We start from the raw sequence: 17,885 nt of genomic DNA, 5'->3' as shown, positions 1-17,885 counted from the left end.
TCAATTCCTGAGCCCCCCCCCCCCAGATCACAAATACATGATATTGTGTTAAGGGGTTAATGACAACTTGTCATAAAGTTTTGCATTATTAAACTCCTGTCAACATGTTAGGTGCCTACTAAATAGCATCCTAGCGATGGCTGTTTCCAGTTTCCTTTGAAGAAAAAAGTATAATAGATTATGAGTGAATGGAAGATTTTCTTTAGGGTGTGTGCAGACGCTGCGGAATCCGCTGCGGATTAATCCGCACGGATTTTGCAAAAACCGCAGATAAACCGCAGGTCAAAAGACCTGCGGATTATCTGCGGTTTTGCCTGCGGTTTGGTCCTGCGGATTCACCATCTCCACAATGGTGGAGATAGGAACCCGCTGCGGATTCCGCAGAAAGAATTGACATGTCACTTCTTTCTGCGGTTTCAAAACCGCAGCAAATCCGCGCGGATTTTTCCGCAACGTCAGCACAGCGGTTTTTTTTTACCATTCATTTGAATGGTACTGTACACCGCAGCTAAAACTGCTGCGGGTCCGCAGCGGCCAAAACCGCTGCAGAAGCGCAGCGGAATACGCAGCGTGTGCACGTAGCCTTAATCTCTCCTTTTGTTCAATCCATTACCAAGTTTTCTTACTTGAAATATAGAGAACGGAGATTTAGGCTATGTTCCCACAATGAGCTTTTAGTGAGTTTTTGATGTTGCAGATTTTTTGCAACATTTCTGCACCTGTCAAGGTAAATTAGGTCTATTCAGGAGGAGAAAAAAAAATTGCTGCATGTCCGAATTTGATCCGATATTCGGATTATACTTTGCCGTGCAAGTCTGTGAGTGCTTGAAAATCATCAGACTGCACGTGGATGACAGCCGAGTGAAGTCCGATTTCCGCCCACTCTCAGAATGGAGAAGAAGGAGAAATCTTGTTTTCCATCTTCTCTCAGTGTGCTCTGATTCTCTTATCCGAGATAATTGGATCACACTATGCTGACAATCTGATCAAACGTTGATCAGAGTTCGATCAGCATGTCATTTGCATAATCGTCCTGGTTCTCTCAGATGAGAGAATCTACAGCCATTTGCAGGACCCCTAACATATAAAAGTGACCGCACCCTTTCAAAATGCAGTGTATATTACATTTAATATACTGTGAATTTATTATTTCTTTTTTTTTTACCTTCAATTTTTCAGTACAAGTATCAGATACTTATTGATGGGACAGTGGCAGCGTACAGAATGCCATACCTTCTTATTGGGAATAGTGTCATACTTAAGCAGGATTCCATCTTCTATGAACACTTTTATAATGAGCTCCAGCCCTGGAAGCATTACGTGCCATTCAAGAAGGACCTTAGTGATCTGCTTGAAAAAATCAAGTGGGTTAAAGATCATGATGTAGAGGTAAGTTAAATACCCATGTTTGGATCTGGTCATAATGCAAAGGATGAGTTTTAATGCATTTATAGGTAATAAATTTGCATAAGTGATTGATCAGTGTTAAATATGTAATAGTCTGGGTAGAAGCTTCGTATTAATTTCCATTATTACATTATTTTTGTAGCAAACCTATAGATTCATAAAGCAAAAAAATGTAAAGGCTTATTTGTATTTTAGGTTACATAAGCATTTTCAATTATTTGAAGGAGCTTCAAGCACAGTTAGGGATTATTTATACATACACTTTTTAAAGTGTGGATTATAAAGCAGATCCACTTCAAAATCCTCATCAAAAATCTTAAAAAAACAAAAGTTGAGATTTTCCTAATGCATTTTTTTTTTGTGCAGAATTTGTGTGTTTTTGCCTTTCCTTTTTTATCCCTCCCTTTCTTCCAAGAGGCATAACTTTGCTTTCCATCGATATAACCAAATGAGGGCTTCTCCTTGTGGGACGAGTTCTAGGAGGTGCAATAAAAAGTGCAGTCAGTCCTTTTAAATGCCACTGAGACTGTAGCGCTTCTACCCCGGCGGCCTTCCGTGTGGATCTGATGCGGCACACGGTTGCTACACGTATGCTGCAAGTATTACACACACAGACACAGATATCTCCGGTACTGTTTTTTACGGTACTGGAAATAAACGGACGTGTGAAACCTAAGAAAGGATTGTAAAACCTCTCTGGTGGAAAGACACTTTGCAGTACCAAATGTTATATAGTATATGCTCTGACAATATGCTGGGAGGCCACTATGGACATGTCCAACGTGTGGAAATGCTGCATTTTTCCACATGTTTCGGAAGTGTTTAGAGCAAAGTACGCAATAGACATCTGCTCAGTTTATTGCATTTCTGTTGCCTGTTCAATGCGTTTTCCTTTTTCACACTTTTTTAATACAGAAACTGTGATTCTAAACTTAAAAGAGATTTATGAAGAAAAATCAAACAAAAATGCACAGTTCTTTAGTGTCGCTAAACACAAAGCAGGCATACGTTTTCATGAAATTACATCCACTTTCTTGAACTGTTAACATAGGTCCTGACATAATTGGGAATAGTATGTTCTATGTTGGGTATGGGGGTGTATGAAGCTGAGCCTGCTCCATACCAGGCAGATGCCAACTATGTTACACAGCCGGCAAATGCCTATAACCGCAGCTACCAGAGAAAGTCTCAGTCTCAGAAAATTCTCTCGGTGATCTGCTGTGAAGACACTGATCTTGAACTGCGGTGACCTCATCACTGACTTTTTCTCATGGTCCTGAGGTCACTGCAGTTCAGCCCTGCTGGGAAGGCACCCTCAGTGACATCACCACTAGTCACTCAGGCTGCGCTCACTGCATCTCATTCACCAGTGGTTTTCAGCCTGGCCGGTTGCATCTTGGCACCGTCCAGGTTGAAAACTAATTCTCTCCCAGACATGGATTACGGCGTGGGACAGAACGACAGACAGGTATGGCATATTGTTGTTTTTGTATTTTATTTTTATTACAGGAGATCGAGGGCTTTGGTGAAATTAGGCAAATTTGTAAGTATAGATTAATTGAGATTATTAAAGGAGTCTGTGTGATTTTTTTTAATTAAAGGACTTTATTCTGAGTGTCTGTGTTTTTTTACAATGTGACTATGGGGTTAGTAATGGGTGCGTCTTATTGACGCCTCTCCATTACTAACCTCGGGGCTTGATGTCACCTGACAATACAAAGTTGACATCAACACCCCAACTATCATCCCACTTGCCACCGCTACAGGGCAAGTGAGAAGGGCTGGCAAAGCGCCAGAATTGGCGCATGTAATAGATGTGCCTTTTATGGGCAGCTGCGGGCTGCTATTTTTAGGTTGGGGGGTGCCTTTATCAATGGCCCCTTGTGAGCCTGAGAATACTAGCCCACAGCTGTCAGCTTTAGCAAGGCTGGTTGTCAAAAATGGGGGGGACCCCACACCGTTTTTTAAATTATTTATTTAAATAATTAAAAAAACAGCATGGGGACCACTCTTTTCTTGATAACCAACCTTGCTGAAGCTCGCAGCTGAGGGTTGCAGCCCCAGCTGTGAGTTTTGCTTGGTTGGTTCAAGAAAATAGGGGTGAACTTTTACCGGGTTTTCCATTCATTTATTTAGTTATATTGCTGGCTTCGGGTGAGGAATACCCCGATCATCCACTCCTGCTGTCACTGTTATTAGAATGAATAATGAAAGCCATCTTCAGCACCTGCCACCGGGGAACAGCGCTTACTGTAGCACTGTTACCACCACTGGCCGCTCTCCCCCTGTGGCTGGTCGCGCCACTGTTATCTCTATGCCCGCTGCTGCCTGCTCCTCCGTTCCTGTCCTTCGGTCCTGCCATGTTCCCCGCACTGCTGGAGGCTCCAGGACTCGGCACTTGCGCTCTGGCACTCTTGGAGGACAGTCACGCCTCCTCCAAGGTCCTGTAGCTTTTCTGATGTCCTGACCCGGGTGGCCATGCCCCCTCCCAGGTCCTTTATACACTTGAATATCGTGACCCGGAAATACCAGCAGCCAATCCGGGTAAGGTGGGGGTTATTTGAACCTGCTTCCTCTTTCCTCTGGCGCCTGGTTATTGTTTAAGCTCCTGCTTCTGTGACCCAGGCCAGTGTCTGTATTCTGTGTGCACTATCTGCACGTCCGTGTCCTTGCTCTCTGCCTGTTGCTCTGTTGTGCCTCCTGGCACAAGCTCAATCCCTGTACTCTGCCTTGTACCCTGTTGTGCCTCCTGGCACAAGCTCAATCCCTGTACTCTGCCTGTTGCTCTGTTGTGCCTCCTGGCACAAGCTCAGTCGCTGTACTCTGCTGGTTGCTCTTTTGTGCCTCCTGGCACAAGCTCAGTCGCTGTACTCTGTCTTTTACTCTGTTGTGCCTCCTGGCACAAGCTCTTTCCCTGTACTCTGCCTGGTGCTCTGTTGTGCCTCCTGGCACATGCTCTGCTATACTCCTGTGCTCTGTTCCGTATGTCCATTCCTAGTGCTCCTGTGTTTGTCAGTCTCCTCAGTTATCCTTCTGTTCCATGTCTCTCCCGCTATCTGAGCCGTCCCTCTTGGTACCAGCTACCGTGGTTTTAGAGAGCCCAAGGCCTGTCCCTGACGATCCCTGACGATCCCTGAGCAATCTGTTCCACGGTCCAGAGGGTCCACTCTTATAGCTCGCCTCACTGAGGCGTTACAAGCGCTTCTTCCCCGGTGCCGATGCGTTTCACACGGATTACATCAATGTGTGTTCTCCATGTGCATGTGTGCGGGACGTTTTGCCGCTTGTGCTGACGGTAAAATATGGACATGTCTACGTGTGGGGCACATGGACACGTGGTCCGTGGAAACACACTTACATGTGCACATTTGAATGGGTCTACCTGTGTCAGTGTCTCTGGAACGTGTGAAAAATGTCACCACACCTACCGGAGACATGGATGTGTGAAAGAGGTCTTAAAATGACTTCTTTGCAAACAATCCACCCCTGATGACTGTTTTCAGCCCCTCTCCTTGCTTTACTCAGATCTCTTATTTTTTTCAGTGGTTGCGGTTATGTTTCATTTCTCCTATGGATGAAAATAAATCTGTTAATATGTATCGATGCGTTTTATTTAATTAATTTATTTTTATATTTATTTGCAGGCTAAAAAGATTGCAGAGACGGGACAAGAGTTTGCAAGAAACAATTTAATGGGCGACCATGTTTTTTGCTACTATTTTAAGCTTTTCCAAGTAAGTTTCATCTTTGTTTTGCAATATATTATGTGTCACGACTCAGCTGTCAGGTGACCCAGATGGCCCGGGACCAGGGGCTCCTTCCCTGTCTCTAACACTAGGGGGCGCCCTAGATTGCCCTATTCCCCGGGATACTTCTGAAGGTGAAGATGCCGGGACCTCCACCCTTGCCTTATCTCCTGAATCAGCCCTCTGTCTGTTTCCTTCCCACACCTAGGGAAGAGGGGAGCTGCTGTGCACCGCAGTACACCAACCCGATGAACAAAGCAACATAAACAAGGGTAACTGAAAATATCATGCATACAAATATTCACTCACCTTTAACAGAGGAATGCACTGGGGAGTGGAGGATGGGAAAAAACCAAAGTAAGAGGTGGAAAGAGAATTATCAAACTTAAAAACCCACGCAACAGTCACAGATAACTCCTCCAAACTCCTTCTCATATAAACACCTCTCCTCCAAGCCATGCAGCAAACGCTAACTCTGACATGGGTTTCACTCGGGACCCAGATTATATAGGAGATAGGAGTGGCTAACTGAGCTCAGCTGAGAGCTCGGACTCCCAGAGCTCCCAGCATGGCCATTTAACTACTGTTCTGCCAAAAGAAATAAACACCATTTAAAAAGAAGGTGAATTGCTTCTTTTCAGCACAGGAGTAGGCGCAATCAGATGCTGCGGTTTTCTGGCTCCTATCTGTTGTGGTAACCCCGTGACAGTATGCTTCCAAAGTATCCAGCATTATCGGTGTATTATGCTGTAATGGATTTAATGCAAAGTGCTATGGTCACAAGGTCATGAAGCATGGAATATAGTTTTAATAGCTGTATAAAATGCCTCTTTGATGATCCCTGGGGACCCAACTATTTTCCTCCCAATATTCCGGAATGGGACCCTGTGTCTCCAGTTTAAATGGAGCAGAGATAGCAGTTTATTCATGTTCTTCTAGGACTTTATAGCTGGGCAGCCTTAGGCCTCTTTCACACGTCAGTGTTTCCAGGATGTGTGATGTCCGTTTTTTTCACGGATAACACACATAACTATTATAATCTATGGTACTGTGCAGATTTTACACAGACCGTGTGTCTGAGCAAAACACATGGAGACGTCCATTTTTCTGGTAGCACGAATGACAAGGGCCAATACAAGTCTATGGGTCCATGGTAAAAGGCGACACACGGACAGTACACTGATGGAAAACACTGATGATGATATTGATTTTTCACGTAGGTGTTTTATACGGACGTGTGAAGGAGGCATTATAGTGTAGAAAAAAAAATAGTAACACCAGCACTTCATAGTGTAGTACTGATGTACAGTGGGTGAAGATATCTGTAACTCACCTTGGAGAGCAGAGACAGACTGGGACTGAAATTCAGCCCTTGATGGCATGCTGTTTCCACTCCCTTTTCCAGATTGAGATCTATTTTAGTAATATTATCCTACCTAGAAAAAAAAAAATCAAGATTTACTACAAGACCTATATTTCCAATAATGCTACTACTCAAGATTTAATAATAATAAATAAAAATAATACTCCAATAATAATATTGCATACTGGTCATTAATTAAAATCAATGTACTATGACTGATATTACCACCATACATTGAAAAAATAATGGTAACATCAGTTTTAAGCCATTGCTCTGCAGATCATATATGCATATAATGTATAGGTTCTCACTAGTGTGCTTGCTGATTGTATCATTCATTTTCTCTTTACTTTTCCATTCAGGCATGACTGCTATGATTATTTCTTCCATTTATAATTAGTCCCTGCAAAATGTAACGCATACAGACACTTTCCGCTTATTGCTTTTCCAGCACCATCTTCATATTCCTCCATCTCTACACAAACCATATAATGTTATATGTAGTGCCCTATACAGTTTTACTGCCAGTTCTGTGCCTTAGCCAGTAAGAGTACCTTCCTTTTTATGGCCCACAAAATAACAGTGCCTCCACAAAGTAATAATTAGTGATGATCGAGCATACTCGGTAATGCTCGTTACTCACCTGAGCATCACTATACTCGGAAATGCTCGGTGGGAGTTCGGGTCCCCGCCCTGCATGTTTGGTGCTGTTTAGAGCACCAGTCAACATGCAGGGATTGTCTGCCACGCACTGTAATGCTGCAGCCATGTTGGTTGTGGCATTAGAGTGATTTGCTGGCCGCACAGTGCCATCAGGTCTATATGAGACCTGCCGCCGCCCTGCTCGGCACAGTCACCTCCGGAATCAGACAGTGTAGGGAGAGTTGCTGCCGAGATAGGATCAGATATGGGGGTTTATAAGTTGATGTGGGTATACCATAATAGAATACACAAATCCAGCTTAATCAACAGTCCTTCCAAGGACTAATTACGAGGTATATTGCAGTTCTAGGTAGGCAGGGAGTGTCTGTGGGTATATAGATATCAGTAGCAGGCAGGCATTGTATGTGGCATACTTCATTGCATACATTAAGAGGGTCCATTCCATTACTGTCTGCTGCTGCCTATTACATATATTGACCGTATATACATAGCCCCAGTGGCCAGAAATATCTTTTTTGGCATCTTAATCCTGATTATTTTATTCCAGTCCAGAGCACATGTTTTTTTTCTCCATTTTCTAGTTGCAGAATAGAGCCAGATCCTTTTCATAGTACAGCGTGAATATCCAGCTATCTTAAATGGGTTTGCCCATCCCAGCCATCACATCTAAGTGTGCAGAAAAGTCTGCCATTTTTGTGGTGCTGTAAACAATTTTTGGAGTATCTTTTATAATTTCTTGACACCATTTTGCTGCCCCAAAAATATTTAGCTACCAGGCAGATATTTTACACTGGGTTTTGTCCGCCACACTGATCGCATATCATTGCGCTCAAAATTGTGCCATTTCAGGCCTCCATAGAATTTTTTTGTTGTGTCTTAGCCTACTTATTGACACAATTTAGCTGTGCAAAAAAAAAAAAGAAAAAAATACAGGCCACATATTGAACAGTGTGTTATCTCTGTCAGACACCTTATCTATCCTTGGGCTACAAATTGTGGCATTTGAGACCTCCATTCAACAGTTTTAGCTGTCTGTTACCCTAGTTCTATACACTATTTGGTGTTAAAAACAAAAAATACTGGCCACATTTTGAAAGGTGTGGTGTCTCCGTAAGACGCGTCATCTATCTGTGGCCTACAAATTGTGGCACTTGTGGCCTCCATTCAACTATTTTTGCTGTGTCTTGCCCTAGTTATTAATAAAGTGCCACGCTATACTTTACACGATTATTTGCCCTAGTTATTGACACCAGTTTGCTTAAAAAAAAATGTTACCTACAGTCCAGAAATTTTAAACTGTGGTTTTCCCGCACACAGATCACATAAACGTTTGCTACAAATTCAGCCATTTGTAGTGAACGTGGAAAATATTGTAGTCCATTTAAAATGGGCAAGGCGCATGCAGAGGCCGAGGCCGTGGGCAAACTGAAATTGTGCCACAACAAACACCTACATCTTCTCACCTGACCTTCCTATCCCAATTACTAGGGTATTGCAGAACACCACTATTGAACCCAGAGCAGTGTCATCAAAAGGCTGTTGGTTGGATAGTGGATAATGCTTCCAGTCACTTTGTCACCACCACGAGCACCCTGTCTTCCACACAGTCAAGTCTGGGTAGTCGTGAGTCTGGACCGCATATTCCTCACCCTGATCCTCCTTCCTTCCACCATGCCGATTGTCCGGAGACAACTGATCCCACACTTGGACACTCCGAAGAGCTGCTCACTTTTCCATTTATAGATTCGGGCATCTCGCCCGGTCCACTTGAAGCGGGGAAAAATGATATCGCATGTGTAGTTGACTAAATATTTGAGCAGCCACGGTCACACGAAGTCGATGATGGGAACGTGTCACAAGAGATGGACGAAGATGAGACACAATTGCCAGAATGTCAGGAGGAGGACCAGGGTGTGGAAGTGGAAGACGAGGTGGTGGATGATATATTAAGTGACCCAACCTGGCAGGAGAACATGCAGAGCGAGGACAGCAGAACACAGGGGGAGGGAGGCGTAGCACCTCAACAGGCAGGAAGAAGCAGTGTGGTTGCCATAGACTGAAGGCGGGCAACCGTTCCTCGTAACACCAACACAACGGAAGTTGGCAGCACAACTGTTTGTTCATCCCCAGTCTGGTTGCTGTTTAAAGACTCTGCCAATAACTCCAAACAGGCCATTTGCACCACCTGCCATTCCTGCATCAGCCTGGGTAGCAAAACTACCAGCCTGACCACCACCAGCATGATCAGGCACATGGTAGCAAAGCACCCGACTTTGTGGTCCGAGTCCCAGGCTCCAGGAACAGTGTCTGCGGGTGACACCACTGCTTCTTCCACTGTTCTGTGTGCAAGCCAATCCCCTGTCCGCGGTGCATGCGAAGATGCCTCCTGCCCTGCACTTGTCATTGCCCACACTCAACTAGCACCATCATCATGCACATCCTTGTCCTTGTCCCAGCATTGTCTTCAGATATCCATACCCCAATCATTGGACTGCAAGCGGAAATACGCAGCCAACGCCCCACAGGCCACAGTACTAATTTCACACATTTTCTCATCTGCTTGCGATTGAAATGTTGCCTTTTTGGCTCATGTAGACGGAAGATTTCTGCAAGCTGATGGTACTCTGTCCCCAGCCGCCACTATTTCTCCCGATGTGCCATCCCGGCATTACACAAGCACGTGTCCCACAACGTTACCCGTGCCCTCAACAATGCTGTTTCTGGGAAAGTCCGCCTAATCACGGACACGTAGACAAGTGCTTGTGGGCAGGGGCGGTACATCTCACTGTCGGCACACTTGGTTAACATGGTGGAAGCCGGGACCCAGTCGGACCTTGGGATGCAACACGTCCTCCCAATGCCAAGGATTGCTGGCCCTACGTCAGTCAGGGTTGCCCCCACAGTCTACAGCTCCTGCATCTCCTCCTCTTCCTCTTCAGCATCCATCTCCGAAATGAGCACATCAGTCACAAGCTGGAAGCACTACATCACTGCCTCAGCCAAGCAGCAACGGGCTGTGCTGAAGCTAATATGCTTAGGTGACAAACCGCACAATGCTGAAGAGTTGTGGACAGCACTGAAAGAGCAGGCAGATCTGTGGCTGACACCGCTGAACCTACAGCCAGGCATGGTTGTTTGTGACAATGGTCGGAACCTGATGGCGGCTCTGAGGCGAGGCAAGCCACACACGTACCATGCCTGGCCCATGTGCTTAACCTCATTGTTCAATGGTTTCTCAAAAGCTACCCGGAGCTGCCGGATCTTCTTGTGAAAGTACACCGCCTGTGTGCCCATTTTAGAAAGTCAGCTACAGCTTCAGCTGCCCTTACCATGCTTCTGCAGCGTTTGCAGCTTCCTGCTCACCGACTGGTGTGTGATGTCCCCACGTGTTGGAACTCTACACTGCACATGTTGGAAAGGATTTGTGAGCAGAAGAGGACAGTTGTTGACTATCAGCATCAACAAGGACGTCGGTATTCAGGTCAGACTCCACACATAAGACCTCAGGAGTGGACATGGATGTCAGACGTATGTACCATACTCCAAAATGTTAAGTACTCCACCAAGATGGTGAGCAGCGATGACGCCATAATTAGCGTCACCATCCCGCTTCTCTGCATTCTGAAAAGCTCTCTGCTCACAATCAAAGAGGATGCATTGCAGGCGGAGCACGATGAGATGGAGCAAGGAACCATACAGGGTGATTACACACAGCCCAGCCTCATGTCATCCCAATGTGGATTGGTTGGCAGTGAGGAAGAGGAGGAGGAAGAAGAACAGGAGCTACTTTCATGCTTTATAGATGGAAATACAAGCACAACTGTCATATCGGCCGTTCAGCATGGATGGCCTGAGGACACTCACGTGGACCCGTCCTGTGTGACACAACCCGCAGGTCGGAAACTAAAACAACAAGACACGGCACGTGTAACTGTCCTGTGTGACACGACCCGCAGGCCGGCAACTAAAGCAAAAGACACGGGGGAAGGGGAAACAGTTACAACGTTGGGCCCTGCGATAGGGAATGAGGACGTGGAGACCTCCTGCACTCCCCTGAGTCAGTGTCCCTCACACTCCTAACGTTCCCTATACAGGCTCCTCACCTGTCGCCGAGCCGGAACCTGTCACCCTAGCACACCCTACACCTATCCCTTGCTAGGGAGCTGGGTGGTGCAGGCACTGGCCCCACCGCTGTACTAATACACACCAGGGAAAAATACAAACAGGGAAACATCACTTAGCTTTGCTCTGTTGCTATTGCTCCCAGCAACAGAGTCCACCACCAGAATGCAGCTTTCCTCCAGAATAGCTGCTACTTCTCCAAGCTTTGTCAGAGCTGCAAGGAACACCACTCTGTAATTCCTTCCTTCACCAGACTTTACACCAGAGCTCCCCTGAGCTGCTCTCTGTAGTTCCTTCTTTCACCAGTCTTGGTTGGAAATGAGCAATATCACCAACAGTGATTGCAACCACCTGACACTCTTTTATAGGTAAGAGCCAGCAATTACACCTGCTTCATAATCACGTGCACTAAAGTAACCAGAGTGCAATGACCCTAACGGCCACCGGGGGCAAAACTAGAACTGAAACCACACAGTGCAATGACCCTAATGGCCACCGGGGGCAAAAACTAACTTTAAGCACACAGCTTAAGGAAAAAAAAGGTTACTAGTGCTTTTATCTGTCATGATCCAGCATGGATCATGACAAGGACAGGGAGGAGGACAACATGATCAGTTGTCCTGTTGGTGAGGACACGGAAGTCTTGCCTGTTAGCAGTCTGACATGCATGGCTGAATTAATGTTGCACTGCCTTTCCCATAACCTTCGCATTATCAAAATTTTCGGTGACACTCAGTACTGGTTGGTTACACTTCTAGACCCATGCTACAAGGAGAAATTTTAATCTCTTTTTCCAGAGGCAGATAGGTGTAATAAAATGTTGCAGTAGCAGAGGGCCATTGTTGCGGAATTATTAAAAAAAATTTCCATCTGAAACCACTGGCAGCAGAGGTCCCAGTTCGTGGACAACCAAGGAGTACAGGCAAGAGAGACACAACTCCAATCCAGCAGGGGCAGAGGAACACTGGCAAAGTTCTGGGAGAGTTTTCTCAGACCCTCCCATCGCCCTGGCCCAGAAGATGCTGAGCGAGTACCTTGCTGATCTTACCAACATCTTCCTTGATTCCTCTGTGCCTTTTAATTATTGGGTATCCAAGCTGGACACGTGGCATGAACTGGCTCTCTACGCCTTGGAGGTCCTGGCCTGCCCTGCCGCTAGTGTTTTGTGAGAGCGGGTTTTTAGTGCCGCTGGTGGAATTATAACTGATAAACGCATCTGCCTGTCAACTGAAAATACTGACAGGCTGACTGTTATAAAAATGAACAAGGGCTGGATTGGGCCAGACTTCCCTACAGCACCGAATGATAACAGCGAAACATAACCTCCAGGCTGTGCTGGGGCCGCAGTGGCCGCGGTCTGCAGAAGGGCAACAAGTCTCGGACGGCTCTCTGGATACCGTCCCTCTGGAGTCCTCAGTCGGCGTCCTCCCTGGCGCTGGTGAGTCGCTCTAGCTGGCAGTCGCTCCCATGCTCCTGCTGTGTCTGTTCCGGTCTGCTGACTCATCGTCTGGGGAATTCCCCGCCTCCATTATACCGGTCCCTCCCCCAGCCCACCTGTCAGTCACAACGGTCCGCCCTCGAATCCTGTCCCCCGGGAACAGTTTTCCCCGGAACCCAGATGACTGCTCCTCTGGTTCCAGCCCGGACACTCGACGGGGGCTGTTCCTCCCAAAATACGCTTCCTGATTTTGGCTGTTTGATGTTATCCTCCTCCTTCTCCTCATCCTCATCAAGTATAAGAGACCTGCTCCTTTAAACTGGGAAAACATTTTTCGGAGGCCATCCCCAACATCTCTTCCGACACCACCACTAGATCACCAGGGTGTACGTGTTCTGTGATGCAACAGCGAAGTAATTTTTTTCAAGGGTGTCAAAGATGCTGGTTCCAAAAATGTTTACATAGTATGTTGATATGTACCCCCCCAGGGAAAAATATTTTTCAGCCTATACACTTAGTGTATGGGCATTACAAGTATAGGAGACCCACTCCTTTCAACTGGGAAAACATTTTTCGGAGGCCATCCTCCACGTCTCTTCAGACACCACCACTAGAACACGAAGGTGAACGTGTTCCATGATGCAACAGCCACTATAGTTTTTTGCAAGGGTGTTTATGATGGCCGTAAAAAAAAATATTTACACAGTAGGTTGATGTATACCCCTCAGGGGGAAATGTTTTTCAGTCCATACACTTAGTGTATGGGCATTACAAGTATAGGAGACCCGCTCCTTTAAACTGGGAAAACATTTTTTGGAGGCAATCCTCCACATTTCTTCCTTGGGGGATTGGAGTGCATGCAAATTTTGGGCAGGCCTTGTATTCACTTCATGGGCAAACTTTAGGTGACTTAAAAAAATCATAATAATGGGAACTTTGATTTCATGTGGCCATCCAATACTTGTGATCAAAGGCTTATTGGGGTGCGCGCAACTTTGATGCAGGGCAGGCCCTGCATTCAATGGATGAGCAAACAGTATGGGAGTACCAAATGAATATTGTGAACTTGGTTTTCATGTGGCCATCCAGTTCTTGGGTTCAAAGGCTTATTGAGGTGCATGCAACTTTGCTTATGCATTTAATACAAGGCCTGTCCTGCATCAAACAGTATGGGAGTACCAAATGAATAATGTGAACTTGGTTTTCATGTGACCATCCAGTACGTTTGTTCAAAGGCTTATTGAGGTGAGTGTAACTTTGGTGCAGGACAGACCTTGCATGCAATGCTTAAGCAAACAGTATGGGAGTACCAAATGAATAATGTGAACTTGGTTTTCATGTGGCCATCCAGTATGTGGGTTCAAAGGTTTTTTGTGGTGCATGTAACTTTGGTGGAAGGCAGTCATTGCATTCAATGCATAAGCAAACAGTATGGGAGTACCAAATGAATAATGTGAACTTGGTTTTCATGTGGCCATCCATAACGTAGGTTCAAAGGTTTATTGGGGTGCGTGTAACTTTGGTGCTGGGCAGGACTTGCACTCAATGCATAAGCAAACCGTATGGGAGTCCCAAATGAATAATGTGAACTTGGTTTTCATGTGGCCATAGAGTGCAGATGTTCAAAGGCTTATTGGGGTGCATGTAACTTGTGCAGGGCAGGCCTTGCATTCAATACATAAGCAAACAGTATAGGAGTACCAAATGAATACTTGGAACTTTGGTTGCATGTGGTCATCCATGACATCTGTTCAATAGTTTGTTGGGGTGCGTCCAAATTTTTGGCAGCCCTGCCACTCACTGCACATGCAATAACGTTGTAAGGGACCCACTGTTTAATAATGGGAACAACAAAGAATAGCCTGCTGATGGCTCTCTAAGAAAAGTGAGGGCCGACTGCTGGCCCTATAAAAATAGACTTTTTGACTTTAAGACTATGTGCCCACTTTAGCGTTTTTAAACGCTCAGAAAACCGGACTCCTTCCCAGAAACCGCGCATTTTATTTCTGCGTGTTTTTTGCACGCGGTTTCTGGAAAGCTTGGAAACATCTAAAAATGCAGACCTATGTGGAAAATAATGAGCATGCTGCGTTTTTAGCCGCTAAGCGTTTTCTGAGCGGAAAAAAACGCATGCATTGGCACAAAAAGCCAAAAATGCATTACATTGAATGGGAAGCTTATTTTAAGCGTTTCTGAAGCGTCTGATCCAGCACAAACGCTTGAAAAACACTTAAAAAAACACAATGTGGGCACACAGCCTCAGAGTCCCTTCTTCATAAATGAAACAGGATGTGTCTGATGGTGTGTCACACACCACATGACCAAATAAGGTTGTAAAATGTGGTGGAGGAACACTTTTGTTTTGGGTTATTTATTTTGCCTTACATACAAATCATTACCCTGGAAAGGATGTTCCTTAACATATTTCCCAGGAAAATCCATTTTGGTTTTGTGTTTGTATGTTTTATTGTGCGCCTGTAAAAGTGGCGTAAGACTCTGACAAGATTGACCTGGGAATCAGAAATGCTTCCAGAGGTATTCCCTATGATGCTCCCATGTCATTTGAGCACTGTTTCCATCAAGTTCAGACATTTTTAGACCCTAAAAGTTCCCCTCGGGGGGGGGGGGGGGGGGGTCACGGCAAAAGTGCTTGGTTTTCTCATAGACTTACATTGGGCTCATTGCTCGGGTTGAGCACCCGAGCATCCCAATTTGCTCGACCTGAGCAACGAGCACACGAGCATTTTAGTGCCGCTCATCACTAGTAATAATGCTTTTATACTTCCTCGTAATATTACTGCTCCCCTTGCTTCCTTATAGTTATACAGCACCCTATAAATATAATTTCCCTCTTGGCCTCCTTATAATTATAATAATGCCTCCTTGCGCCTCCTATAATTATAACATAATTACCCTCTCTGACTTTTTATTGTAATAATGCCCCTGAGCAGGTCACCATAGAAAAAGTCCTATCAAAGTACACTTGTGCAGTCACAGAAAGGCATACCTCCCAACCTTTAAAGACACGGCGAAGGATATGTATTGTGGCCCTTACAGTTTTCTTGCCCCTACTTAAGCCCCATAGTGTTCTCATCTACTGTGATACCCCTTTCCGTCGCCACCATAAAATATGATGCAATAAAAAAAGTCCCCACACAGTGTTAAGACATAGAATATTTTCCCCACATTCCTCCACAATATAATGGCCCTATATACCCTACACAGCATTCCACACAGCATGATGACCCCACAGGTTCCGCACACAGTATGATGGCCTTCATAGACCTGCACATAGTATGATGGCTCCCACAACCCTAATACAGTGTGATGGTCACCACAATCACCACAAAGTATGATAATTATCATAGTTCCCCACACAGTATGTTGGTCACTGCAGCTGTCCCCCTCACACAGTATGATGGTCACAACAGTCCCGTACACAAAGAATGATAGCTGCCATTGACACCCCACATTGTATTATGGTAACCACAGCCTACACATAGTATTATGGCCACACATACTATGATGGCCCCACAAGGTCCACACAATGATGGCCCTCATAGACCCCAACATAGTATGATAGTCACCATGTCCTCCACACAGTATTGGCCCTCAAAGCCCTCCACACAGTATGATATCCACATAGTCCAGTATGGTGGCTGCCCAATAGTCCTATTATTGTCCTACAAATCTCTCCAAAAAAAAAGAGCCCATTTCAGGTTTTCTTAAATCTAACTTTGTTCAAATAGCTTAACCAAGACCACACTCTCTTTTACTTTGCTTTTTAACTACAGCTTTGGCTGTAATTACAATGTTTACCCGTGGGTTCAGTATGTTTTCATGCACACCCTGGGGGGGACACGTAATGAACCAGACAGGCCCAAATGCATCTGCACTAATCCAGGGTGCAGCGGACCCAAGTAAAAATGGCAGCTGCACAGGTGCATAAATACCGAATGAAACAGCCAGCCTACAATGAGGGATTGGCCGTGTGGTACACCAGTGCAGAAAAAATAATCCGCATGTGGCAATGTTCACACAGGGAATGCAGGGCTTCTGGCTAACAACCTCTTGTTGGACCCAAATGTTTCTGCAAACTTGTGGCCTTTGTTCACACGGGATGCACTCTAGTTGGCACTGGGCAGCCCCCCTATATGGTGTTACTAAGAGGTTGTTAGCCAGAAGCCCTGCATTCCCTGTGTGAACATTGCCACATGCGGATTATTTTTTCTGCACTGGTGTACCACACGGCCAATCCCTCATTGTAGGCTGGCTGTTTCATTCGGTATTTATGCACCTGTGCAGCTGCCATTTTTACTTGGGTCCGCTGCACCCTGGATTAGTGCAGATGCATTTGGGCCTGTCTGGTTTGTAACCAATTTTTTGGAGGATTTTTTCCTCTTTCTGTGGTGTTCATGGGGACACGTAATTACCCCGTATATGACCCCCTCATTGCCTCAGTTATTTTTTGTTAAGCATCTTTTTAGGCATCTTCTTTGTTATTCTTTGCGGCAACTTTCTCGTGTTATTTTTTTGCTTCTATATATAAGATAGTGAGCAGCTTCCAAGAAGTAGCCACCAGAAGAATGGCCAGGCCAGTTCTTAAGCTGCTTCATGGTTTTCAAAGCCTTGGGTAGATAAGAGAAGCTCAAAAAGACTGAACCTGTAAAACAGTAAGTTGTTTTGACATTACAGTGCATATATTCATTCTTTTTAGAATCTGTAAGCCCTTTTTCAAGTGGGTTTTAAAGTGTACTCACCTGAAAAAGTTGTCATGTGCACGTACCGGTATGGGTTCTATATGTAATAAAGAATGTATTTATTCACAGACAGCATGCAGATTTATTTTTATTACCAGAGCAGCAGCCAACTTACCTGTTGCAGGTGAAGGTCAACGGCACCAAGGAAGCAGCATGAATAGTCAGGAGCAGGAGGAACACTGGCACAGATGAATACAGCAGAACTCAGAGCGAGGAGCAGGATATTCATACAGGTTTGCAGGAGCAGCTGGAAACCACCAGGAGCAGAACACAGGCAGAGTACTCTAACACAGACTAGAGTAAGGGGTGGAGTTATAAGGCAGGAAAACAAGGGGCACATGAAACAAAAGACGCCATCTTGTAAAAGGGTAGGCATGCCCAAAAGG

General features: G+C 45.3%; 2 protein-coding genes across 3 annotated transcripts in view; both read left to right on the top strand.

Annotated features, from left to right (window-relative positions):
- The window catches only part of TEX30 (testis expressed 30), a 151,373-nt gene that overhangs the window by 37,281 nt on the left and 96,207 nt on the right, over positions 1-17,885 (top strand). The window lies entirely within an intron of this gene.
- The window catches only part of POGLUT2 (protein O-glucosyltransferase 2), a 189,346-nt gene that overhangs the window by 132,433 nt on the left and 39,028 nt on the right, over positions 1-17,885 (top strand). For both annotated transcript variants that reach the window (XM_073569487.1, XM_073569488.1), the window contains 2 exons: positions 1,180-1,389; positions 5,052-5,141. In XM_073569487.1, the coding sequence (XP_073425588.1) occupies positions 1,180-1,389; positions 5,052-5,141 (300 nt within the window). The remainder of the gene's footprint in view (positions 1-1,179; positions 1,390-5,051; positions 5,142-17,885) is intronic.

This window comes from Dendrobates tinctorius, unplaced genomic scaffold, assembly GCF_039654945.1.
Source record: "Dendrobates tinctorius isolate UK_male_01 unplaced genomic scaffold, ASM3965494v1 ptg000026l, whole genome shotgun sequence".
Lineage (NCBI taxonomy): Eukaryota > Metazoa > Chordata > Amphibia > Anura > Dendrobatidae > Dendrobates > Dendrobates tinctorius.
This window is presented reverse-complemented; position numbering and strand designations above follow the sequence as displayed.